The sequence below is a fragment of the Haliotis asinina genome, chromosome 6 (genome assembly GCF_037392515.1).
Source record: "Haliotis asinina isolate JCU_RB_2024 chromosome 6, JCU_Hal_asi_v2, whole genome shotgun sequence".
Lineage (NCBI taxonomy): Eukaryota > Metazoa > Mollusca > Gastropoda > Lepetellida > Haliotidae > Haliotis > Haliotis asinina.
The window spans coordinates 34,949,034-34,975,113 of record NC_090285.1 but is presented as its reverse complement, the minus strand read 5'-3'; the positions used below and the strand labels follow the sequence as shown (position 1 = coordinate 34,975,113).

At 39.4% G+C, this 26,080-nt stretch overlaps 1 protein-coding gene across 1 annotated transcript; it reads left to right on the top strand.

Moving 5' to 3' along the window:
* The first annotated feature begins 4,469 nt into the window (after positions 1-4,469).
* LOC137288085 (uncharacterized) lies at positions 4,470-7,734 on the top strand. The gene is made up of 4 exons (XM_067820461.1): positions 4,470-4,741; positions 5,127-5,224; positions 6,026-6,154; positions 7,499-7,734. The coding sequence occupies exons 1-4, from the start codon at positions 4,640-4,642 to the stop codon at positions 7,596-7,598; spliced, it is 429 nt and encodes a 142-aa protein (XP_067676562.1). The 5' UTR covers positions 4,470-4,639; the 3' UTR covers positions 7,599-7,734.
* The last annotated feature ends 18,346 nt before the right edge of the window (positions 7,735-26,080 follow it).

Genomic DNA, 26,080 nt, shown 5'->3' with positions numbered 1-26,080 from the left:
GGTGCTATAAGACGAGTATCATTTTATTTCAGTTTTCACAGCTGAAGAACATTATATATTCCACCATTTTATCGTATCAATCATTGTGAATATATATTAAAGGTGTTCTTGAAAGCAACAAATTTACGAATAGTCAAAATTCTATCAAGGTATACGTATCCTTAATTCAACAACAGCAAATCTGTTTTAACTGCTATATGTCTGTGCACACATGTATTGTACTAAAGGCCTGTAGCCCCCTACGTTCCCTGAATGAAAAAAGTTGAATTGAGTTGATAGATATGGGTGAGTGTGATTTTATGCCGCAATTAGCAATATTCTAGCAATAACACGGTTGTGGATATGGCTTTTACCCATTGTGCTCATGTGAGGAATAGAAGGCATAAACAGGCAGATTATTTTTTTAATTCTGATTCTATATTACGTATAGATAGCCATGAGGCCAACAGTACAACATGTGTAATCAGTGAGGTAAAGACATACATATGCACCACACCGTAAATGTGGTTCTTAGTACCAGGCTTTTGGCGATCTACATCTGCGCCCATTTGAACACGAATCCTCCGACATTATTGTCTTACGAATTTAATCAAGATCGTGTGCAACTGCTTCAAGGAAGTGTTCACCATTTAGTCGATTCATGGCATGCTCTCGCTGCTGCTTTGTGGAGTACTCGTTAGGCGTTAAGAGTTAAGCGTTTGAAGAGTGCATTTGTTTTTGTTTTGGGTTTTTTTTTATGGTATGTGTGTTTACAGTCCGAAACAAGTGCTCAGGATCGCTTCATGTGATTGTTGTGAATACGTCACGAGAGAGAGAGAGAGAGTGAGAGAGAGAGAGAGAGAGAGGGAGAGAGGTCAGAGGCACTTATGAACCTAGTAATTTGGATATACTGCATGCCTATGTTGTGATAGGTTTATAAAGTTGTGTTTTTCTCACATTGGCATTACAGCTCGATTATTGGTATCGATATTCAGTTACCTCAGGTTGACACTTAATAGTATTTTTTCTGAATCCATACGCATTTCTGTGGTCTGCACTAAGACTTGGCCTTGTGATGTTTACATGGATCTGTCTGACAATGTTCGACAAATGGAGCTCAGTCCCTCCCTGTCCTTCCACACTGTTTGACGATGAACGCCTTCACCATCACATATCTCGGCTGCAGATTGCAGAGATTATTCGGAACCAATTCTCTCCAGTGAATGAGTGAATGAGTTTACTTTTACTTTTACTTTGCCGCACCCAGCAATATTCCAGCTGAATGGCGGTGGTCCTACTTGTCATTGTGCCTATTCTATAACCTGCACGACGTTTACGTTCACTATTGATGTATATTGTGTTCAGCTCTCGAAAGACCTATGAAGGTTCTGGTTACAAATGATCTTCACCAACCCATGCTTATCGTAGGAGGCGACTAACGTGATCGGGTTGTCAGCCTCGCTGACTTGGTTGACACATGTTATCGTATCCCAGCTGTATTTGATGTTTATGTTGTTGATCACTGTGTTGTCTGGTCAGACTTAATTATGGCTGTAATATTGCTTGAATGTGGCTGAGTGCGGAGTAAAACTAAACTCACTCACTTTACTCTCTGTGGCAGAACAATTACGGATATTACTTTAAATGTGAAATCAGTCATTCAGTCACGTGTGTTTTCTTCATACATCTAGGTTGATGTACCGTGTTTGATTTCGACGATACTGCTTCTCACGGAGGATGTCTCGTCGCTGATGAAGACTATCGAAATCAAATGATCGGGAAGAAACTGAAAACAACATCACTATCAAAATGTAGGGAGAAAAACATTTCAATCATGGCGCTGAATCCTAAATTTCAAGAAGGTTTCAAACCCTTAGATGGAATACAACTGCTGACAAAGGAAAAGATGGATGTCAAGATTCCACTTTTACTGGACACAAAGTTTCGCGTACTTCCGGTAACTGGCGCCCTCCTTGGACGTGTCGAGGAGTACAATGCACGGATACATCAAGTCACGAGAACTATTTTCTTTCATAAATGCATCATTGCAAGTGCAACCTCTGTGTACATAGCTGTGGATACATTTTCTAATGACAACATCGGTTATGGCGTTCTTCAGAAAACCGATGGGGGATGAAAACTGGGTCCAACGTACGCTGATAATGATTAAGTGGGATACGAACTCTTTAGAACGCTTTATGATGAAGTCTCGGAAGGAGACGTCATGGTTGTGTATCCATACGTCGAGAATCACGCGGCGATTGCCTTATATAGAGAAATTGTTTTTTGCTGTCAGCGCACCTTTACCGTGATGTACTCAAAGAATCCCCTGAACATTCCAGTCAAAAAGGTGTATTCTGCAGTTGGTTCTTCCTTCACACCGATGTGAGTGACTTTTGTATCACGCTGCTGTTAGCAATATAACAGCTACATCATGGCGTGGAACGCCTGAAATGAGCTTGAAACATTTTACCTATATGAAGAATCGAACCCGGATGGTTGGTGTGACGAGCGAACGCTTAAACCACTAGGCTACACCGCGCCGGTCACGTTGATGTCGTGTCATAAGGAACACTAGGTAGTCCTGGGGTTTCAAGTGTTCCTGTTCCCAGTATAAATGTAATTACACTTTGTTCCCCAGTGAGAAATGTTGGTACTATTTCGAAGTTTGCACTTTGTTAGTTGTACGGCGATTCGTTTTCACGTATGTTATTATTCATAATTCAGACGTCAAGAGATTATTCCGTTCAAAGGATGTATGCTAATTTCAAATATTCAGATGAGCAGTGTATTATGACCATGTTACTGGTCTGCTGGTTCTTCTATTATGGACGAATGCATGAATCGACATGACGACACCTGTCTCTATATAGAAACTTATTAAAACTTTTAAATATTCCTCATTTTGTACAATATTGCACCAATGTGAAATACATTATGTTATATTTTATGTGTACATCTGTGCACATAGATGGAACTATGTTGCATTTTGTACAATAAAAGGAATAAGTAATTTAGTTCATGTAAGTGTATGGAACATTTGACACTTTCATAGACATAGTGTAAACTCATTATGTGCTGGAATCCATTAGAAACGCAAAAGTTGAAAACGCCATTTAAGATCCCGATGAGCAAAAAAGACATTGTCTTCAATTAGCCATAAAAGTAAAGAGGTCAAATTAATTTCCCACGCCCTCAAGACTTGGTCACTCCAAGTTTGACTCCACTTGAGGAGACAGTATATATGTATGCTCCAACATCTACATGAATACATGAACGCTCCAGCATGTCTACATATAATGATCATATACCCTTTGAAGGTTAATGCTTATTATAAAATTGTGAAATTCTAGATCAGACTAATGAATCGAAAATGTAAAAATTTTCCTTATACAATTTAAGCAGAGGTGCATTGATATTGATCTCCAAACACGGGCTTCAGATCTTGCAAAATATACTAACAGACAAATAAAAAGACTCTGACAGAAGAATACTATATTAAAGCTGTCAGTGTGAACGTATATCGTATTGCCCTCTGTCGATTTCGCTGTTCAGATCGAATGTTAATGCTTGAACATGGAAGACGTAATGAACGTTTGTGTCCTCTGTGTTATTCCTACGATCGAATCCGAGTACCATTTTTGCCTTGATTGTCCATTCTATGACAATATGAGAGCATCCCTCATACCACGTTTTCATCATGTCTATCCGTCTGAAAACAAGCTAGATCTACTGTTTACTTCCCGCAACAACCTTGCTAAGTATATTTTCTTAGCTATGAAGAAAACGTAGGAAATACTTTGCATGTAGTTGATCTTGTATCCATGTCTCTGAACAGCTACACCTCTGCGCCCATTCCGTCACGTCCAATGTTATGGCGGTCCGTGTCATTTTGTGAATACATCCATGTCATGTATGTGTATAAAGGCCTGGTGCCCACGTTACTGAATAAAGCATACATACACTAGGCATAACAGCTTCTGTAGAACACCTGTTCGAATTGACTATTAAATTATGCATGGTATATCTGACAGTAAGTAAAATTTATCCGTGCGTTTTCACTGCAAACAGACTATAAATGTTTATTAACTGAAATGGTCTCTATCGCTTAAACAAAGCTTCACGTCTCCCGTGACCCAAATGTTGAACCGTGACGCGTGCATCGTTACATCAGTGCACAGTGTGGATATGATTCAATGTTTGATTTAAATTAATACCTGCAAGGACTTTTGTGAATGTGTACTACTGTTGGCACATCAACTGTATCGTTACCCGTGTTTACATACTAAAGACCATGAGTCTCCGTTTTTTCGAGGGCGCGAAACACGCGAAGATCTATGCTGCAGCTCGACCTCGCTACTCTGAGAAGCTGTTTGATCTCATCTTTAAATTCTGTCAAGCCGGGGGAGGAAATTTCAAGCTGGCAGTAGATGTGGCGTGCGGAACTGGACATCAGAGTACTCTCCCTTTGGTGAGCCGTTTTGAGAGAGTTATCGGAGTTGATATCAGTGAGGAACAGTTGAAACAAGCGCCAACAAATGTGGCAAATTTGGAATTCAGGCAGTCGGCGGCGGAAAATTTGTCGTTCCTTGATCCAAATTCGGTAGATTTGGTTACTGCTGCAAGTGGCATTCACTGGTTTAATATTCCGAAGTTTTACATGGAAGTAGAGCGGTTGCTGTCGCCCGGGGGCTGTTTGGCGGTCTACGCTTATGGTTGGCCCTCACTTCGGGAACCTGGTGCCCGGGAAATCCTTGAAAAGGTATTGAAAGAAACAAGCACAGCTGAGCATTGACATCTCTCAGTTAGATACAGTCACACACACAAAAAACGAGTTCTATCCTTGCTTGTGTGTTGCTGAAAGGTGTAGCTAGTCTGTAACGAGCAAAATGACTGCTGACTGTTAGTAATCGTAAACCTGGGTCTGACATCATAGTGATACTTGTAAAGCAGAACTGACTTGCAATACAGGTTACCTGACTAACATAAGGATATGATCGCATAAAAGATTAGCAGAGACTGTTGGGGACCAGTTATCTTAACACCATGAACCTTGCTCAGATTTTGCCGATTCGATACTTAGTGTTAAGTAATAACTCATTTATTTACTTTTTACACAAAAGTGTAAATAACACTTTCTCATTCAGTTCATATCGACGCATTTGGCGGACTTTTATCACGCCGGCAACCTGATGGCAATGAACGGCTACAAGGACGTTATACTTCCATTTGAGGACTCGCAGAGGTATTTTCGTTCACTTTCACCTCACTCTTAAATGATGAAACAACACAATTTCGCGACTTGCATATTTTAAGTGTACTTGTCTGTGTCTAAATGAAGGTTGTGAAAATCAAGCATTTGCAACAAGGACATGCAGTTAAAAGTGTTGCAGAACAACAGAACAACAGAACCGATTACAGAACTAGTCAAACATTCATCAACCCTTTTGTAAAACATCAATAACATCAATGCAGACATTTCATATTGATGTCTTGTTACTGGGGTGTATGAATGAACGTTGTTAAATCTAATGCTGGCCTGATTAACATGCCATTGACTAACACTAAAAATATCCCGTAAGGCAACAAGGACATGAAATAACACCACTGCACATTGGCTAATAATGCAGCCCAGTCATTAAAATTATAAGCATCAAGGCAGTCCACCGTGGGCATCATGAACATGTAGCTAACCTTGTTGCCGAGGATGACCTTAGATCAGTGATTGTTCTTGCGACCAACATGAATAGTTACTGGGTAGCAATTGAAGCGATTTATATATATAAATATATTCAATTATTTATAACCAGGTAAACATATATTTTAGTGGCGATAACGAGCGCAAAATCCTGGTGTCTGACCCAAGCAATCAAGTAACTGATATACACCGCGATCTTTGCCTTTTTGGCATCTTGGCATGACTTTTAATATTTAATTCCCATGTTATTGTGTAAGGTGCCGCCTGATGTTACCCGGTAATCATAGAACATTTGGCTTAAGTGTCCCTTCGGTACAACGTTCATTGGTGTAATGATTGGTCTTCCAGACACACAATGAAGCTGGAACTGGACTGGTCAGTAGACCAGCTGTGCCGTTATTTTCAATCCACGTCTGTCTGGCAGAAACGTCTGAAGGCATTCCCGGACTGCCATAGTCTCAACGCTTTGGCGGCAAAGTAAGCAAAGTAATGAATGTGCAAGTTCGATAGAGATGCGAGTTCTCATTGGGCACCAGGCATTTATGCTTGTTATGCAAAGAGACTTATAGGCCTGTGTGATCAGGCCGATCGATGTGCAAAGACACAGCCATATCTATGAAGTACATATAAGATTCCAAAGCATCAACTGTCAGCAGTTGATACTTCATACAAGCTGCAGCTTGCTCTGGTTCCTCTTTAACAGTAGCAAATACAATGCTTTGTGGAGCAGGTTGTTCATTCACTTTGATTTTCTGCATGACCATCATGACAAAACAAGTGTTTGCTTCTTTTCGTTGAAGAGGAACACTTTTTTATGGACAGACTCTATTACAAATAGATGTGACGTTTCGTTACCATCAAGTGATACACAAAATTTGCACAAAGATACATATTTACATGAAGGATATTTGAGTTTGTATAACTGAACCGCTGATGTAAGATATGAAGACATAATGGGGCTGGATGTGATCACTGACATGCCTGAAGCCAGATGGACAGAGGATGGGGAAAGGTTATTCTTGATTATCCGTGATTTGATTGCCTCGATCTCTGTTGGTTGCCGTTTGATGTTGATTGCCTCTAAGAGTTTTCATGGCATCTGAACGGTATTTAGGTATGATACACATTAAGGTGTATCAGGTGATGAAAGTGTTGCATATACTCCGAAACGTCGAGTCCATGTCAGTAAAGAAGTTGACGTCCATAAATTATTTTCCCTCTGGAGTTTTTCGTAATCTGACCGTCTGGTTTCAAGGATGCCAATGTTGTTTCAAAGGATGGTATGGGTTGGATGTGTTTGCGTGTGGTCGGAAATGACTGATTTGGGGTCATTTTTCTTCACAGATGTCTCATGGTCCTTGATTCGCAGGTGTAGGGGGCGCGAAGTTTCCCATATGTAGGAATCACCACATTCGAAGGGTCCCCTTTGTTGCTCGTGGCTGATTTACCGTTGGCTGTAGAATGTGCTGAACTGATGTTCCTATCTGAAACACAACATCTATGTTGTCTTGGTTCTTTAGTAGTCTGCGGGTGCGATATCTAGTTGTATTACTGGGTGATTGCTGACATGGTGATTGGTCTTTTGGATTCAGGGTTATCTTCATGTTTTGTTTAATAGAATATGTTGAATAGATGTCGTCGGTACTGGTTAAGGTTTATGAAGCTATGGCGGTGTACCCACCTAACGTCTATTGGATATTGTAAATATACATAGCTTTCAAAGCATGCAGACTTTGAGACTTCCCATAAACTACATATTGATAGCCTATTGGGTAGAAATAAAACCATTGTACGAGTGACGTGTTTTCTTTGGATTTTCAGCCTCACAAGGCATTACGGATGGTCTTCAGAAGACGAACACCCAAGACTAGCCGCACTGTTTACAGTAGCCGTATTATTGGGAAGAAAACCGTTCATGTAGGCGTTCTTTAGAACACGAAGTGGAGAATCAGCAGGAACAAAACACAACCTGCCCACTTGGATTATAGTAATATTGTGTATATTCCTATAATTTCAAATCTTGTTTATCTTTTACGACTAATGAAACCTGTTTGGCCCGGGCGTTCCTTCATTATCTCGGTTGTCGCTGCGCATAGCTGGAAAATTAATGTTGTAGCGTAAAACAATATTCTTTCAGTCCTGAGCGTCAGCGTGTTTCTCTTGTTCATTTCTAAAGTCCAGGGACTTTTTATAGAGTTAGAGTGTAAGTTGTTTTAATTGAAATAAAGTATGTATCGAAATCTATTTTCGGATGTACTCTTATCTGTTACATAATCTATATGTTTGTACATGCTGGCCCAGTCCACCGTGAGTGAGTGATTGAGTGTTTGAGTTTATTTTTATGTCGCACTCAAGCAATGACCCCACTATATGGTGGCGGTCTGTAAATGATCGAGTCTGGACCAGACAGTGTAGTGGTGAACAGTATGAGCATCGATCTGCGCAACTGGGAACCGATGATATGTGTCAACCAAGTCAGCGAGCCATACCACCCAATCCCCTTAGTCGCCTCTTACGACAAGCATAGTTGCCTTTTGTGGCGAGCGTGAGTTACTGAAGACCTATTCTACCCCGGAACTTCACGGGTCCCAATCCACCCTGACATCTGAATCCCCAACTAAACACTACCATCCCTCAATCTCAGTGAAAGAGTACTTCGTGCAGCAATAGTCGACATCTTTTTTACTTCTTAATGAAAAAGATTGTTTTGTTTTTTTTACATAGATATTTGATCAAGGGTACATGAAGCCACAAGACCCGAATAGTGTGAATTAAATGATTCATTCTTGCATATTGCTGTCTTTCCCGCAAGCATTGTGCTACTAAAATCGCCGCGGTGTAATTCTCCTTCGATGTTCGAATAAGAAGTACTACCACGAAGTATTGAATGAGTTGCCATTGGCAGCGGAGTACATTGCAATGTACCTCGCGTGTAACTGGGGTTCATTGAAAAGAACAGAAGAGCACTTAGCCAGTTAGAAAACTACATTTGTGTGTGAGGTAAGATAGACAGATATCCCCCCTATATGTATGTATGTATGTATGTATGTATGTATGTATGTATGTATGTATGTATGTATGTATGTATGTGTGTGTGTGTGTGTGTGTGTGTGTGTGTGTGTGTGTGTGTGGATGGATGGATGGATGGACAAAATAAACAATGGTTTTACAATGTGAATGTACTTGATGTGATATGTTCATGACATAACATTCAGTGAATTCGTAGGTTTCCACGGTGATGTCGGCCTCGTTAGTCACCCAAATTTGCTACAAAAAATTCTTGACGTCCCGGTGAATCGGTGAATTGTCAATGCATAATGTGTCCATGAAGAATCTCTTGCACACTAGAATGTCGCCTCTTGGAGTTTCAAATAATACCATCCAAATGGTGTATGGATCCCATGAAGCCATACTGGGCGAACTCATAAACTCGTGATAAATGAGTTTGACATGAAGTTTATCTCACAATGGATGTTGATCATGTTGGGTCATCAGCCCTGTTTCAGTTTTGAAATTCTCTTTTTTGTTACATCAAAGATTATGATTGTGGGAATTCAATTCACTTGTCGAGTGTTTCGAGTGTGTATTTTCTGTATATTTTGTTATTAATTTAGTAATAATTATTATTAGGTCACAATGTTTAGTGTTTTGAATATTAAATATGATGGATCACATTTCGTTTTAATAGTTGGTCAACACTTTTAGCATTCTGGTTTTCCGGAATTTATCTGCTCCTAGTTTAAGGCATTCTACAGTGTTGACGATGTTCGTTTGTGCCCGAGCTTTCGGGAAATGTCTAAATATTTATATAAAGGCTGGTTGCCGTTTTGAGGGCGACACTCACACTCATTCACATCACTGCCAAAGCTTGAAAACCCGTCAACTCCTGACCTACATTATCTGCTGCCACACCGATCGCTGTGTTTACATTCTGCCATAGTTGATTCTCTCTCGTACTGAGACTTTGCTGAGTTTGATATATTGTATTTTTGTGACCCATTGACCTTTTGTCTCTCTTTAATTGTACCTGAAATCTGCATTTGGGAAATTGACTTGTGACTTTGTATACCTTGCTCTAGTTGCTAAATAATGTTATCTGAATATTTTAAACTTGTCTTTGTTCTGTTTTGCTGGTTCACAAGGTGATTTCTTACATTGTTGTCACGTTAAATTCTTAACCGTAACACGAGGAAGATGCTATATTAAATAACAAAGTAACAGCAAAATGAAATTCAGTGGAATCTCAATAAAGCATCAGGAAATTAAGAACCAATCGCGCATGGACACACTTTGTAGAACGATAGCGTTGATCGGTTACGTACATGCTGTCGCATCAGGTAAAACGACAAAACCGTAACATTGGCGTGTTTTACAGGTACAACTGTAGATAATCGTAGTGCAAATAAAACCAAAGATGTCGATATGAAAACAAGAACCCCTTCTATTGACTGATATAAAGCAAATGCATGTACATAATCTGAGTCTTTGTGCAACTAGACGAATATCACACTTCGTAGCTGCCACTATGCAATGGAAACCGGCATATGTCCAATGTTGTCAACATTGGCGTAAAATCTCAGTCCCGTCTGTGGCCTGTACATAAGTGCCGGTTTAGACAGCTTCCACATTACTTGTTTTATGAATTATGCCATTGACAGTTTAATCCACTTAATGAGGGAGAGGCTTTGATGATTTAATAGCAATGGAATTCAGTTCATATTCATTTCCGTACATGTACGACAGATGGGTTCTCAATAAAGTATCACAAATTGCGAAGCAATGACACAAGAACGCAAATTGTGAAACTAAAGCGTTTAATATATTTTATCAATAGATTCGTAATAGGGTAGCACTTTTAATGAAAATCATTTCATTCAAGTACAAAATGTAAGCTGATGTTCAATTGTTGTTGACACAACACAATGAAATGATGATTGCAATTCTGCGTTGCTATGTATTATGTTGCCACATTGATAAGCAAATCAGCTGCCAAGTCATTTGGTGCTCGTACTAGTCAGCAATGGTAGCATCAGAATGAATACTATTTGATCAGGGCATCAAGATATCAACCCTGGGCTAGTATACGGTTGTTTGTGACAGAACACAATGGTCGTTGATACAATAGAAACGTATTGAATGCGTGATATATACGATTTTGTTTTGACCTATCTGCAATCTGTCACATGATGAATGGTATGTGTTACCAGCTGTAGTGTGTAGGAGCTATAGTAGTGTGCAATCCAACAAAAGCAATCATTCAAGTACATCCTTGTGAAACTACTGTACTCGAGTCGCTCATCCCTGTCAGATATACAAGTGAAAATATAAGCCACAAAATTATGTACAATCACAAAACGTTAGGTTTGTGAATATTAACAAGAGGACAAAGTCATCATTATCCCCGCAAAGGCAAAATACACTTCATGAATATGTCTATTATATTTATCATTACAGTATGTCAAATGTTTTGGTGTGTACACGGTAGAGTGTGAGGAGAGTACTGTAAGGTTCGAAGTCGAAGTTGTTGCCAAGGACATGAAAAAAGTACTTAATTCAGAAAACCAGAACTATCAAAAGACAGCAGTACACCTCCAGATCTATCTATGTGCCTCGTTTGGTAAAGGAAAAGTGAACGGTGTTAAAGTTCTCCTGCGGAAGAGAGCACAACCAGCAATTTCAGTATCAGTTCAAACTTTTAGTCATAGAAACCACAAATAAAAATAAAAATCATACACTGGTGTTACCCCAAAAGGCACATCTGTGAATCATGGTGTACATGTGTACAAAGTTTGATAAAGACACCCCCATAGTCACAGCCTAAGTCACGTTTCCACGGAAACCACAATGAATGAATGAATGAATGAATGAATGAATGAATGAATGAATGAATGAAATGTAAACAGCAAAAAATAAAAAATATATCCGATTCTAACTTCTAGGGACCATGGTTGACATGTGTACCAAGTGTGGTTAATCTATTACCAATAGTTTAGGAGATATACTTCGGACAAAGTTACACGGACGCATGGGCGGACGGACGGACGGAACCGGTTTCTGTATCCCTGGCAACGTCGTTGTTGCAATTTACTCTTTATGGATGACAGCGTCTTGTTTTTGCGTTAAGCGAAGTTTTAATGTGGATTCTAACATTGGTATCAGGCTAAAAGTGAATACAATCAAATGGCAAGACGTATATATGCATAGAGGAATGTTAACAAAAGCATGTAAAAGAATAACAAATAGTACACACTTTGAAGCTGCTAGTGGGAAACTAAATACAAGTAACACAAAAAGACCCAAACATTTTTTGGTTGACATTATTCTTCTGTGTTTCTGTTGAACACGCATTTGTTAATCAGTAACAATGTATAATATGTTGTGACGTATTATATGATGTGCTGTATACATAAACCGCAACAACTTGTACAACAGAGATTATTAAATACAAATGTATATCACATGGTTCTTACGTCGCCATGTTGACCAAATCATGGTAGGGGCATACTGATAACTTGTCCATATCTAATCTAATCCCTCAGCATAACACATCGAGTCTCTTATAATGGTGATAACTGATAACTGGTCCCCGTGACTTAACTGTCTATGCCCCGTGTGGAGTGGTTTGACAAAGAGCAGTTCTGGTAATATATTACACTAACGGTCACAGCGTCGTTGCTGAGTTAATCAGATCGTAAATATGGTCTTGGTATGTAAATAAATTACATTTTGTCAGAAGACTATGGTGCATTATAAGCCTTCTCTTCATCTTAATTAATCCAACCTCAGTTCCAAGATTCAACAAGACGACTTTAGCTGACGAAAACGTACTACCTTCACTTAGTGGTGTAAACAGTTACAGAAGGCACGAGACAGAAATGGATTTTTGATATATTTTGTATTTCAGCTTTTGAGGATGGGGAACAATTCCCATGCTGTTGTTGAGTGAAACTCTCTGGTTTCCAATTTCCAAACAAGCCGATAGCTTACTTATTTGTTTTTATAAATGTATTCTGTATGCTGTGGACATGACGACTTACATCTATAGCGGGGATGCAACTCCAATGTCGTCATTAAGACAATTTATTGGTGACATATTTTGGAAATGATGAGGGAAGAATGCAATCGCTCTACATACTGGCTGATACCACGAAGATGTCATCATTTTGGTTCTTTTGATGGATATGAAACTTAAACTGTTTGTTGAGGTACTTACCTCACCTGAAATCTAAGCACGCCGAGGATTATTGTGAACGTTACTTCATTTTAATCAATTCATCCTCAGTTCCAAGTTTCAGTTTAACGAGATAAGATGACGATATTGTATTGCATTCACCAAGCTGAATCATGATTTATGAGTAATTTCGAAACCTAAATGGACTTGTTATATTTTGTATGCTGTGGACACGAAAACCTTGACCTTTGAGAAGGGGAGATAATCTCCATGCTTTCATTGACACTAACTAATAATTTCCGTATTTCTAAACTTAAAGACAGTCTTGGAATGGTTGAGGGAAGAGTGTTAATACACTGATGCTTATTGAGAAGCTCACACGAGATCATTTATTTGATTATTTGACGTGTACAGTATCATCTTACAACGACCGGTACTTATAACACATCATTTCAGAAAATCGAGGTGTCTTGTAAAACCTTACTTCATCTCAATTAATTCAGCATCAAATCCAAGTTTCAACTAGATGACGTTAGATGACGCTACCGTATTACAGTTACTCTGTGAAATGACAATATACAAACATTACGAGACACAATGAACTTATCTTAACCCCCTTTTAATACAATTGTACACATTTTGGACAACACCAGCGACTACCCTTTACTTAAAATAGCTATTGCATTGGTCGGGGTAGTGGCTTAAACATTATTCAACGTATCTGATTTACTGAGCAAAATAACGTCCAAATACGTACTTTGATGAGTAACAAATACCTAAGAAAATATGATTCCGTTTTAACTATTTGTGCTTATCTCTCAAATGATATCTCCCGTGTGGATCCGGGACAGAATGTGTCCACAGCACCCCACTGCTGGTCGTAAGAGGCGACCGAATTGGGCAACCTGTTTGCCGTGGGTTGCGTCCCGCGTCGGTGGAGGACGGTAGTCTGGTGGTTGAGGGCACTGGGAGCCTGAATCGTGTCCCCTTTGCTCAACACACCACTTCGGCCCTTACTTCACCTAGACGGGTGGTGGAATCGGCCCGATTCTATCCATCGGCTGGTCACGCCAAGCCCTGTGTGTATGGCCTGTATTTATTTGTCATTACACAAATTGGATTTGTGAATGTTAACCTTTTGTTCTTGGCAAAATTGTTCATATTCGATGTTTATAATTTTGAACTATGATATTGTGCACTTTGCCTAGAGTCCTATGCCAGAAGGCGGTGGCTCATGGGCCATTCTGGTGGATTTGTTATTCGTAACTCTTCTGCTGGAGTATATCATCCGAGTATCCTTGGTGCTGCAAGTTGGAGACCCACTTGCTTTTAGCATTGTCCTTTGCCTAGAGTCCTATGCCAGAAGGCGGTGGCTCAAGGGCCAATCTGGTGGATTTGTTATTTGTAACTCTTCTGCTGGAGTATATCATCCGAGTATCCTTGGTGCTGCAAGTTGGAGACCCACTTGCTTTTAGCATTGTCCTTGTGATACTCCGTGGTGGGTGGGGAGCTCGGATGATGAGTCTAAACTATAAACCACGGCTCATGAAACCCCAAACAAAAAAACCAAACGTCCTCTCGAAATTGACCTTGCTGACAAAAATCTCAGAATGTCCAAATCAATTGATTACTGGCCTCGATTTGTTGTCATGGAGACAAAGGATTTGACACCATTAAAACTGAACCCGTTTGCTGTGTCTAAGGGCATCCATTGCTGTGTCTAAGGGCATTGCCGGCGATGTGAAGAATATTCGAAGATTGCGTTCAGGTGCCCTGTTGATTGAGTGTGCCAAGAGACAACAGTCAACTAATCTTTTGAACACAAAAAACTTTTGTAGGCATTTCTGTTAACGTCTCTGCTCACAAGACCCTCAATACGAACAAAGGAATTGTTAGAGATCGTGATCGATTGCTGGCTGACATGTCGGAACTAGATATCGTTTCCGAGATGAAGGATCAGGCTGTACTTTATGTAAAACGTTTCTCTACCCGTAAAAATGCCACAACCATCCAAACTAACACTTATCTGTTTTCCTTTTCTCTACCTAATGCACCAAAATCTCTGAAGGCAGGTTATTGTAACCTCAATGTTGAGACATACATTCCTAACCCTCTTAGGTGTTTCAAATGTCAAAAGTTTGGGCACGGTATAAATACTTGCACATTGTCTGTTGTGTGTGCTCACTGCAGTGAAAAGCCACACACAAGTGAAGATTGTGACAGTAATGAAAAAAAATGTGCTAACTGCAAAGGGGAACACCCATCATTCTCAAAAGACTGTCCTGTTTGGAAAGAGCACATGGCAATCAATCGAATAAAATTTACACAGAATGTTAGCTTTGCAGACGCAAAGAAACTGGTTCAAAGCTCAGAACAAACACAAAGCTATGCTTCCATTGCCGGAACGTCAGCAGCCACCCCTTCAGTCACCAAATTGTCTGTTGTTGTCAGACCAACTTAACATGGATCACAACAGATACTCCTCAATTTATTTCACCTGCCATATCTACTCAAACAGCAGAGCCACTTCCCAGTACATCCCAAATCCAATCACAGGCATCTTCTGATCATGAACCATCTTCTCAGTCAACAGTTAAGTCTCAACAGATTACTACCAACAAAAGTAAAAAGCCAGATTCCTCGAAAAGGCTCAGTGGCAGAACCCCTAAAGGATCAGAAAACAAAATTCAGTTTTTCAACAAATATGGATCACTCGAAAACATGGACGTGTCTGAAAACGTCCGCTCTAGGGCACACAGCATGTCGGCCACCAAAACAGTGCGGGGTAGATCCCCAACAAATCCCCCCAAAAGATAGATTATCAGAATAATATTATTCAGTGGAATTACAGAGGACTAAGGACTGATTTTAATGAATTGCAGCTTTTAATCCAGGATTTTACACCGTCAGCAATCTGTCTACAGGAAACATATTTAAAACACACAGATACTCTTGACCTCCGTCATTTCAATGCATATCATTATTTTTCACCTCCGGGTGATAGGGCAAGTGGAGGATCGCCAATCTTGGTACGGCAAAATGTTATACATAGTTCAATAGCGCTTAAAACAAATCTCCAAGCCGTAGCTGTGCGACTTACATTGCAAGTTGCATTTACGCTTTGTTCATTGTATATTCCACCTTCATCTACTGTCCAGTTAACTGATCTACAAGCTCTTTACAATGAACTTCCTAAACCCTGTATAATCATGGGCGATTTAAATGCCCACAACCCACTCTGGGGTAGTACTACTACGAACACCAAAGGTAAATTACTTGAGGATTTTCTTTCAAATAATGATCTCTGTATTTACAATGACGGATCTCATACATATTTACATCCTGGCACAGGAACATATTCAGCTCTTGATTTATCAGTTACTGACTCTAATCTTTTAAATGAATTTGAATGGTCGGTTCACGATGACCTGTGTGGGAGCAACCATTTCCGTACAATACTAAAGCCTGTGAACCCATCTGATGTACCTCCATCAACACGATGGAATTTTAAAAAGGCCAACTGGACTCTATATGAATCTCTCTGTACTGGCAAATTTAAACCTGAACGTTTTATTACTGTTCCTGATGCTATTAAATGTTTTTCAGATGTACTCAATGACATTGCTGACGAGTGTATACCAAAGTCTTCTGCAGTTCCACACATAAGAAAACCATGGTTCAATGATGAATGCAAACAGGCTAGGAAGGCAAGGAAAAAGGCAGAACATTATTTCCGTCGCCATCCTATGGTGCATAATTTAAATAAATTCAAAATTTTAAATACTAAAGCGCGGCGTACCTTTAAACAGAATAAACGCCAATCTTGGCAAAATTATTCATCCTAAATAAATTCTCGGACACCCATGTCCAAGGTATGGAACATGGTCCGGAAAATTAAAGGTAAAGGTACTAAATCTAGCATCCAACATCTTAAACATGGAAATCAATTACTTACCGAGGAATCAGATATTGCAAATAAACTGGGTGAAACTTTGGCTAAACACTCTTCCTCTTCTAATTACGTGCCTAAATTCCAGCAGTATCAAAAACAACAAGAAAAGAAAACTATTGATTTTAATTCAGATAATGGGGAAGATTCCATACAGTTTGGAAGTTTCTATTCATGAGCTCCATACTGCTCTTGATCAAGTTCATGATACTGCTCCAGGAGCTGATAACATACATTTTCAACTCCTGAAGCACTTACCAGAATCCTGCCTCGAAACTCTTCTAAATATTTTTGATGATATTTGGACATCGGGTAACATTCCTCCCTCATGGCGTGATGCCATAGTAGTACCAATACCTAAACCTGGACGTGATCATACGGATCCGTCCAATTATAGCCCTATTTCACTAACTAGCTGTGTTTGCAAGACCATGGAACGCATGATAAATAATCGAGTTGTTTGGTACTTGGAAACAAATAACCTTATCACAGATATACAGTGTGGTTTCCGTAAAAATAGAAGTAATGTCGATCACTTAGTGCGTTTGGAATCATTTGTTAAAAACGCCCAGATTAATAAACAACACGCTGTGTCGATCTTTTTTGATCTTGAAAAAGTTTATTATGACACAACCTGGAAATTTGGCATTTTGAGAGATTTACATGATTTCGGTTTGCGAGGTCGTTTGCCTCAATTCATAGCCAACGTTTTAAATAACAGACAATTTCAAGTCCGCGTGGGTTCTACCCAGTCTGATCCTTACAATCAGGATCAGGGTGTACCACAAGGCAGTATTTCGTCTGTCACACGTTTTAGTATAAAGATAAACAGTTTATCTAAGGTTTTAAACGATTCAATTGACGGATCGTTGGATGATTTTAATATTTCTTGCCGTGGGAAAAATATGCATACAATTGAACGGCAACTGCAGCTGTGTTTAAACAAAATAAATAAATGGTGTCTTGAAAACGGCTTTAAGTTCTCTAAATCGAAAACTAATTGTATACATTTTTGTACAAAATATAAGCCACATAAGGACCCAGAATTATCTTTAGATGGCACTCCCATCAGAGTTGTTAAGGAGGCCAAGTTCTTGGGACAAACATTTCTGCCTCATATTAAGTTCCTTAAAACTAAATGCCTGAAGGCTCTTGACTTGTTGACAGTTGTTTCAAACTCAAAGTGGGGAGGGGATCAAGCGACTCTCTTACACCTATATCGATCACTCGTCCTTTCAAAACTTGATTATGGCTCCATCGTATATGGTGGAGCCTGCAAAAGCAACCTTAAACTTCTTGCTTCTGTCCACCACCAAGGCCTAAGACTTTGTCTTGGGTCCTTCTGAACTTCACCTATTGACGGTCTCTACGTTGAGGCTGATGAGCTATCTCTTGAGCAGCGCCGTATAAAGTTAGCTTTACAATACATTACTAAGTTATACTCTAATGAATCTAATCCTGCCTATAACTGTATTTTCAATCCCCTTTATGGGGATTTATACAACAAGAAATCTTCACTTGTCCCTCCTCTAGGACATAGAAATAAATCCTTTCTTTCTTCGGCCAGCATTGAGCTGGAAAACATAGCTCCCTCCCGTCTTCTTTCTTCTCCTACTTGGCAGATAGTTAGGCCACAGGTCGACCTAACATTAACTTCGTTTAAAAAATCAGTAACTAATGAATTACAGTACAAACAAGAATATAATCAATTAAAACATAAATATGACAATTATAAATCCTGATTTACAGATGGGTCCAAGGACGGTGGCGCAGTGGCTTGTGCAACTGTCATTGGATACAGAACAATATCTTCTTGATTACCAGACAACAGTTCTCTTTTTACAGCTGAAGCTGATGCCATACTAACGGCTCTTAAATATCTTCAAAGACACCCTAAACATAAACACTATATAATCTATTCCGACTCTCTTTCCTGCCGTCAAGCCATTAAAAATATTTCTTGTAAACATCCACTTTTAATTGAAATAATTGCATTATATAAAGATCTTGCTACTGACCAATACGACATCGTCTTTGTTGGCTACCCAGCCACGTGGGCATTTCTGGGAACACATTGGCTGACCTTGCTGCTAAAGCAGCACTCAACAAATCTGTGACTCCACTTCTTATTCCCTACACTGATTATAAAGCTATCATTAGGTCTTACATCCGTGATCGGATGCAGAAGAAGTGGGACACTCAAGTAGGTATCAACAAATTACATGAAATAAAACCCTACACTGGTTACACCTACCTGGGTTTTCAGTCCAGATTTGAAGAGGTCATCATGCGACGATGTCGTATTGGCCACCCACGATATAAACATGAATATTTGCTTAAAGGTGAAGATCCTCCGTTTTGTATCCCTTGTGATGAAAGAATCACAGTCAAGCATGTCTTGCTTGACTGTGTGGAATATTCCATCACAAGGGATAACTTTTTTAAATCAAGAACTATAAAGGATCTTTTTAGTAATGTTAGTGCTCATTTAATCATTATGTTTTTAAAAGAATTAGACCTGTTACATGACTTGTAAATAAATTAATATTTTATAATTGGAAGCTGAATTAACAACTTAAGATTGTTAGTGGCTGTATCCTCGAAGGGGTTGAAGTACCGTAAAATTATTGTCCTCCTGCGAGGGTACGTAAGTCCAAAAACAGTTTAAGTCAGATTTAATCTTCCACTTTTTTAATCGTAGAATATGTGTCATTTTAAATTGTGGCTAATCTTGCATACGGTCGCCAGCAGCTGAGGGGATGGTGTAAACCCAGCTATGGACCATGCAGGTAGCAAACGTACTGTAAGTCCCCATGGTCCCTGGTATGGTGATCTACCTTTGGTTGTTGGCGATCTATGGCCTCTTTTTATATTGTACAGTCCAAATTGTGATAATATTAGTTTTTAAGTTTCTACGCTAGTTTTAAATCCTAACTGTGATAGTGGTTTTACTGTCCTTCGTCGACAGGTTCTTCATAATACGCATATCTATTCTTTTTTATGTCACGTATGTTCTCGTCACGACATGGCTGAAATATTACCGATGTGACGTTAAATATTAACTCACTCACTCACTCTCAAATGATATTCAATGCCAATGATAAAATATACACACACCTGGCAATTTGTTATCGGTTTAGGAGTTTCGAAACAATACCAAAAGTAATGATTCTGTGAGACTTTCGACAAGGCCTGAAGAAAGATGACGTAGCCAGTAGGGGATAACATTCCACAAGACAGCAATACAAGCATTTGAAACGAAGAGATGATGATGAGAGAGATAGAGAGAGAGAGAGAGAAGGGGGGGGGGGGGTGAGGTGGGGGAGAGAGAGGAGGGGTGGCAGATAGAAATTGCATCTATTTTATGGATGTGAAGAATATAGTCGAGAGTTAGAGCATGAACAGTGAGATGATTAGTCAGTTATTTTAGAGGATTATCCATCAACGCGAGATGAAACTTACCCCACCCGAAAAAGCATGGAGTGAATTTGGGGACATCGTCTTTCTACTTTCCACGTAGAATCTGCTTCCACTACCTGAGAAGTATTGCCAGATCAGACATTTGTTGCCTCAGGAGGTCTCTGTTTAGTTAGTCAGGTCTCTGATTCTGTCCAAAATTCACATGCGACAGATTGCTTATCAACATAATGCAAGATCTGCTCATTACGCTTCACTGAATACAAAATGCTGCAGCTCAGTTAAGTCATAGCTGCAAGTATCGTGGTAATCGGACACCCTCTCCTATGAGGACTAGTTAAGTTACAGCAGAAACAAAGTGGGATTCTCTTATCTGTACGGTACATGACAGTGCATCTTCAGTTACCTAACACAAGTCTTACTCTGACAGTTACCTAGATACTCGGCGTTACGCCTCACAACAGACTCGACACCATAGGCAGCAAGGAAACGACAAAGATAGGGATTTGATGCAGTGCCACGGAGCCAGTGATTTTCGGTTCAATAATCTGATGACAGACTCCCATGAGTGTATAAGTCACCACCAGTCCGGACACGTTTTCATTTTTCTCAAACAGATTCGGGTAAATGATCCTGTGGGAGGAACGTTTGGGCATAGATTTAGATATTACTGATACAAAAATAGTACTTGAGGTACTTAGAAGACATGGAATTTCAGCAGACCGAGGTGTCTTTTAAACTTTAATTCATCCAACATAGGTTCAAAGAATCAGTTGGATCAGGTTAGATGATTTACGGAAAGATAATGTACAGAAATTACCAGACAAAAATGAACCTATGTAATATTAATTTGTATGACGTTGACACAAAACGTTCAACCTTTGATAAGAGGAGACAACTTTCCTGCCATTGAGATAGTCTTGGAATTGTTCAGGGAAGAGTGTATCTTGTAAATCCTACATCTTAAGTCAGTTTGTGTTTCAAAATTCATTTCATAATTCATATGACGATATTGTATTGTATTCACTTTGTGGAATCGTAATTTACAGATATTACATGACAGAAATGAACTTGTGTTAAATCTAGTATGTTGTGAACACACAGCTTTCGACCTTTAAAGGGAGACAATTCTCATGTCGCCATTAGGACCAACTGCCAATATTTGCATTTCAAAATGAAACGATATTCTTGGAATTGCTGAGGAAAGAGTGCTAGTGCACGACCCCATTCTTAAAACCCGCGAACGATCCAAAATGGATATCTATTTTCTATTGAAACATGCTACACTTGCAGTCCATGTATTTAATCCACCTAAACATTTTGCTTGCTTACTTTTGTAAATAAACAGTATTCAGCGAGGCATATGTGCCTGACAATTTCCCACTTTATAAAAACCGGCAAAAGTACGCGCATTTTTACAAGACATTATCGGAGTAAATTACTTTTCTCAATGAAATCTAAGGCATGCTAAACTTAATATAGGGTATAAGGCATATCAGAGAAAATGGTAATTACAATTTGCGCGAGGGTTTCGCTGTGCCCTTGAACTTGTCGAGGGTATGCCGGTATTTTTCACATTTAAGATTTAGGAATAATATGTATATTATTCAAACATTCGTGGACAGCGTTCAAAATGCTAAGTGAAAATGCTGACAGAGTATCTACCGTACACGGATCATACAACGAAAGAACTACTAGTTGGGGGCTTGGCCTTATTTCGAAATCTCCAGAAGAATGTTTTCACAAGCTGGTACAGAAACTATCTTATACAAGCTCCAAAAATAACTGTGTACCCATGTTAGCAAAGTGATATCTACCTCCAGTATCTGGCGAACAAATCAACCTAAAGTTGCTATTCATGTTAAGCACATAAACATTGTATCTATTACAAACTATATCAATTCCTGAGTCAAAAATAACCACGCTACGCGATCCCTTCACATATTTTAATTGCAAAATATTTCGCTAACTGTACAAGATGAAAGAAAATAAACGTCACATAACGCACATCCAGTCTTTATAAATATATATTTGATTAACTTGATTACAACACTGTTGAGTTGGAAAATCGTTCAGTATATACCATGATTCACAGTCCAACTACCCCAGAAGATCAGGGTTAGGATTGGTCTTCAGTTAGTTTGATGGTTTGTTCTTTAATGTTGTACCCGACAATCTTCCAGCTGTATAACGGTTGTCTATAAATAATCGAGTTTGGACCAGGTGTGGTAACTGGTGATTTGGGTGTTAGTAACCCTATTACCAGTTACCTGTTACGATAGCCATCAGTGACTCAACCTTGATAAATCCATTTCATTCTACTACTGACATATTCTCCTTTTAAGACAATTGGGTATTGATCTTACCTCTAGAAATAGCAACTCCACTGTCAATGATCTGTACTACACTATTTACCATGGATACAATTTTGACTTTATAACAAAAGCAATCCAGTAATTAAACATTTTCACAATTTACGCCATTGGGACACGATGGCAGTGTGACACCGAAGTAGATGCGTAGGAAATACGTAGTATTACAATATAACGGACTGCGTATTCTGCGTATATCTTTTTACAATCAAACGTTTTCATTTCATTTTGACTGTAAATATATCAAATGAGGCAATTCGTGGTTGTGCCCTGGGCAGGGCTTGAAGAAGTGCAGAACTATTAACCCCCAAAGACTTCGAAAGACCACGATATTCAAAGAGGTCTCAGCTTGTGTCAAGCACTGATTTGATCTTAGAGTATAAAGTGCATCAGTGGCATATTTGGCATTTGTTGGTTGCAGTGGCCAGAGGAATAGTTTAAGTGCTGCTGTAGAACTACTTCCTTTTCTATTCATGTGAATATAGGCCATCGACCCATGATACAGATACATTTGCAGCCTTCAAGCTGCGGTGACGCCGATTACTAGCGTACAATAGAAACATGGCAAGATTTCATAAGACCATAGGAGTAGCATTACACATTAGTCGGTTGAATTTACACACGGTTGGATGAGTGAAAACATCAGCAGGAATAAAACGATTACGAAGGTCATCGTAAACAGTGCATATCAATAAGAAGTGATACTCATTTTCTACGTAGTTACAGGAACACATTTCACACAATCTTAAGCTTTTCGGTGTTTTTGTATATTTGCCCATTTCTGTATTCAGTTGGTCTGAACTATACCTGGATTTAGCTAAAGCAATACGGAATTTCTTGATAGCTATGCAATGGAAATATGGCTCAATACCAAAAAGAGATTTAAACTGAGAACATGAATGAGTTCTAAGTCCAGTACACAACGAGAAATGACATTCCGGGAAATATATGCTTTGAACTCTAGCTGTGAACTCTGAAATGAAAAGGTTTACATTGGGTATGAAATGATTTTCCCATACGTACCCAACACCATGATGTATAGTTTACCAGGCCCCGATTTCTCGAAATAAACTGCATTGTGAGCTTCGACTTAAGTCTGAGTTTTTACTCAAATTTGAAAAAACGCATTTGACAGAAAGAACTGAAAACGACATAAAACGCAAATTATAGGGGACTATATCAGTTTGGTGGATAGATTACATAAGTTGTTTGGACTTTTATATTTAAAAAATGCAGTTGAGTTAAAAATTCAGTTGTTTCAATTTGAGATTTGAGCAAAACCTTAAGTTTGTTTCGAGAAATCGGGGCCAGGGCCCTTATTCTCGAAACGTTCGTAGCCCTAAGAATTCTTAACATCGATCGTAGTCTATGTGCTAAAAATGGGCTTAAGAAGTTCGTAGGGTTACGAACGTTTCGATAAGAGCTAGCTATGATCCCGCACTAAGAGTACATTTGGTATATAGCCCAATTATATTTGTTGATGTGTCAGTTTGTGAATGTTCAGATATAAGCTAGAAATGAAATGTTGTACAATCGTGTGCCTTTGCTGTCTGAAGTGGTCAACTATGTTTTTGTCTAATACACATTCTAATCATCAGAATATACCCACAGTTGTTTCTGCCAAATAACACGAAGTAATGTTTGAATTATTGTGTATTCCACAATTATTGTTGTCTATCTCGGTCGTCGGTGATGGTCCGACTATATGACTCCGGTCTGTAAATAATCCGCAGTCAACATGTTGACATCAGCACATCTGGGAGGTCATGCAGTCAGCCATGTCAACCAATCTGACAATAGACTCCTCTTGCCGCAAACATAGCTTGCTGGACATACATATTTATTCTTTTGAAAGCGTGTTCAGATAGGTTTCATATGAACGTCCAAGGTCGTTGTTTGCGTTGATGGTGCTGAATGACCATGAGCATTATCAATTAAAGGGATGCTGTTAGGAGACCACTTAAATCATCGCTTTTATAATGGCTGATTATATTCAGTATGTGTCTGACCATTGTCTTTGTTCGGCCAGTTATGAATATTATTCACTGAAGTCGGAACGTTGAGCTTTTCGTCCATTGTGACCCTTTGGTTATCTGACATGTGTTTGTTGTTTCGACACAAAAACGTTTATAGGCGGTACTTGTCTCTTTAGCCTGTGCGCAACCATGCGTCTCCCTTGATCCAGATTGTTGAACCGCGAAGTCTTTATACAAGTGGACAGTGTGGAAGTCTATACTACTAGTATGTGTGTTTGAAATGAATACTTGCTTGATCTCATCGAGAAGAGTGAAGACTGTGAATGTATACCGCTGTTGTCAAATCACCTGTATCGTGTATGTGTAAACCTGTAAAAGATCATGAGTCTCCGCTTTTTCGAGGACGCGTAACAGGCAATGTCTTATGCTGCAGCTCGACCTTGCTACTCTCACAAGGTGTTTGATCTCATCTTGAAATTCTGTCAAGCCGGCGAAGGAAATTTCAAGCTGGCAGAAGATGTGGCGTGCGGAACTGGACATCAGAGTACTCTCCCTTTGGTGGGCCGTTTTGATAGAGTTATCGGAGTTGATATCAGTGAGGAACAGTTGAAACAAGCGCCATAAATGAGGCAAATTTAGAATTCAGGCAGTCGTTTCTTCCTCCAAATTCGGTAGATTTGGTTACTACTGCGTGTAGCTTCCACTGGTTTAATATTCCGAAGTTTTACACGGAAGTAGAGCAGTTGCTGTCGCCAGGTGCCTGTTTGGCTGTCTACACGTGTGGGTGGCCGTCACTTCGAGAACTTGATGCCCGGAATATTCTCGAAAAGGTATTGATAGAAATGAAACATCCTAGAACAATTTGTGTAGTGAATTTCATCGTAGTCAGTGATTTCCATCCAAACTTGTTCGTTAACAGACGCCGTAGTCAGGAGTTCTCTGGCACGAAGTCACCTAGTCGGATCAACAAACAGAGTAAATCACAAGGGGAATACCAGAGGTTGTACAGGTTATACGTGTCACCATAGCATAAGCCATGGTTAAGGAGTTGTTGATACGATATTTTTTGTTAATGCATTTATTTACAGTTTATAACAGATCGGACGCTTTCCTATTCAGTTCATCTCGAAATATCTTGCGGAGTTTCACCATGTCGGCAACCTGATGTCGATTGGCGGATACAAAGATGTTCGACTTCCATTTGAGGACGCGCAGAGGTATTTCATCAATTTCATCACACGTTTCATGATTTGCATATTTTAAGTCTCCTTGTCTAAGTCTGAATGAATGCTGTAAAGTCAGGTGTTGGTGACAAGGACATGCAGTTAACCATGTTGCAGAGCTTTAGCTCACGTTGTTTCTGTCACGTCATACGACCAACCTTGGTCTCGGGGAACCGATATATAGAACTAGTAATATACACCCTAAAGGCTACAATGTTGAGAGAATGCAAGTTTATGTACCCAGCATTCACATTTCTGATATCGTGCACAACGATATCGTGCCCCTGCTGCTATC

What these genes read in the sequence shown, in the direction of transcription:
- LOC137288085 (XM_067820461.1), top strand. Translation starts at nt 4,640, where the DNA reads ATGGAAGTAGAGCGGTTGCTGTCGCCCGGGGGCTGTTTGGCGGTCTAC. An exon ending in CCCGGGAAATCCTTGAAAAG is followed by an intron (nt 4,742 to 5,126) that starts GTATTGAAAGAA and finishes TTTCTCATTCAG; the next exon opens with TTCATATCGACGCATTTGGC. An exon ending in CCATTTGAGGACTCGCAGAG is followed by an intron (nt 5,225 to 6,025) that starts GTATTTTCGTTC and finishes TTGGTCTTCCAG; the next exon opens with ACACACAATGAAGCTGGAAC.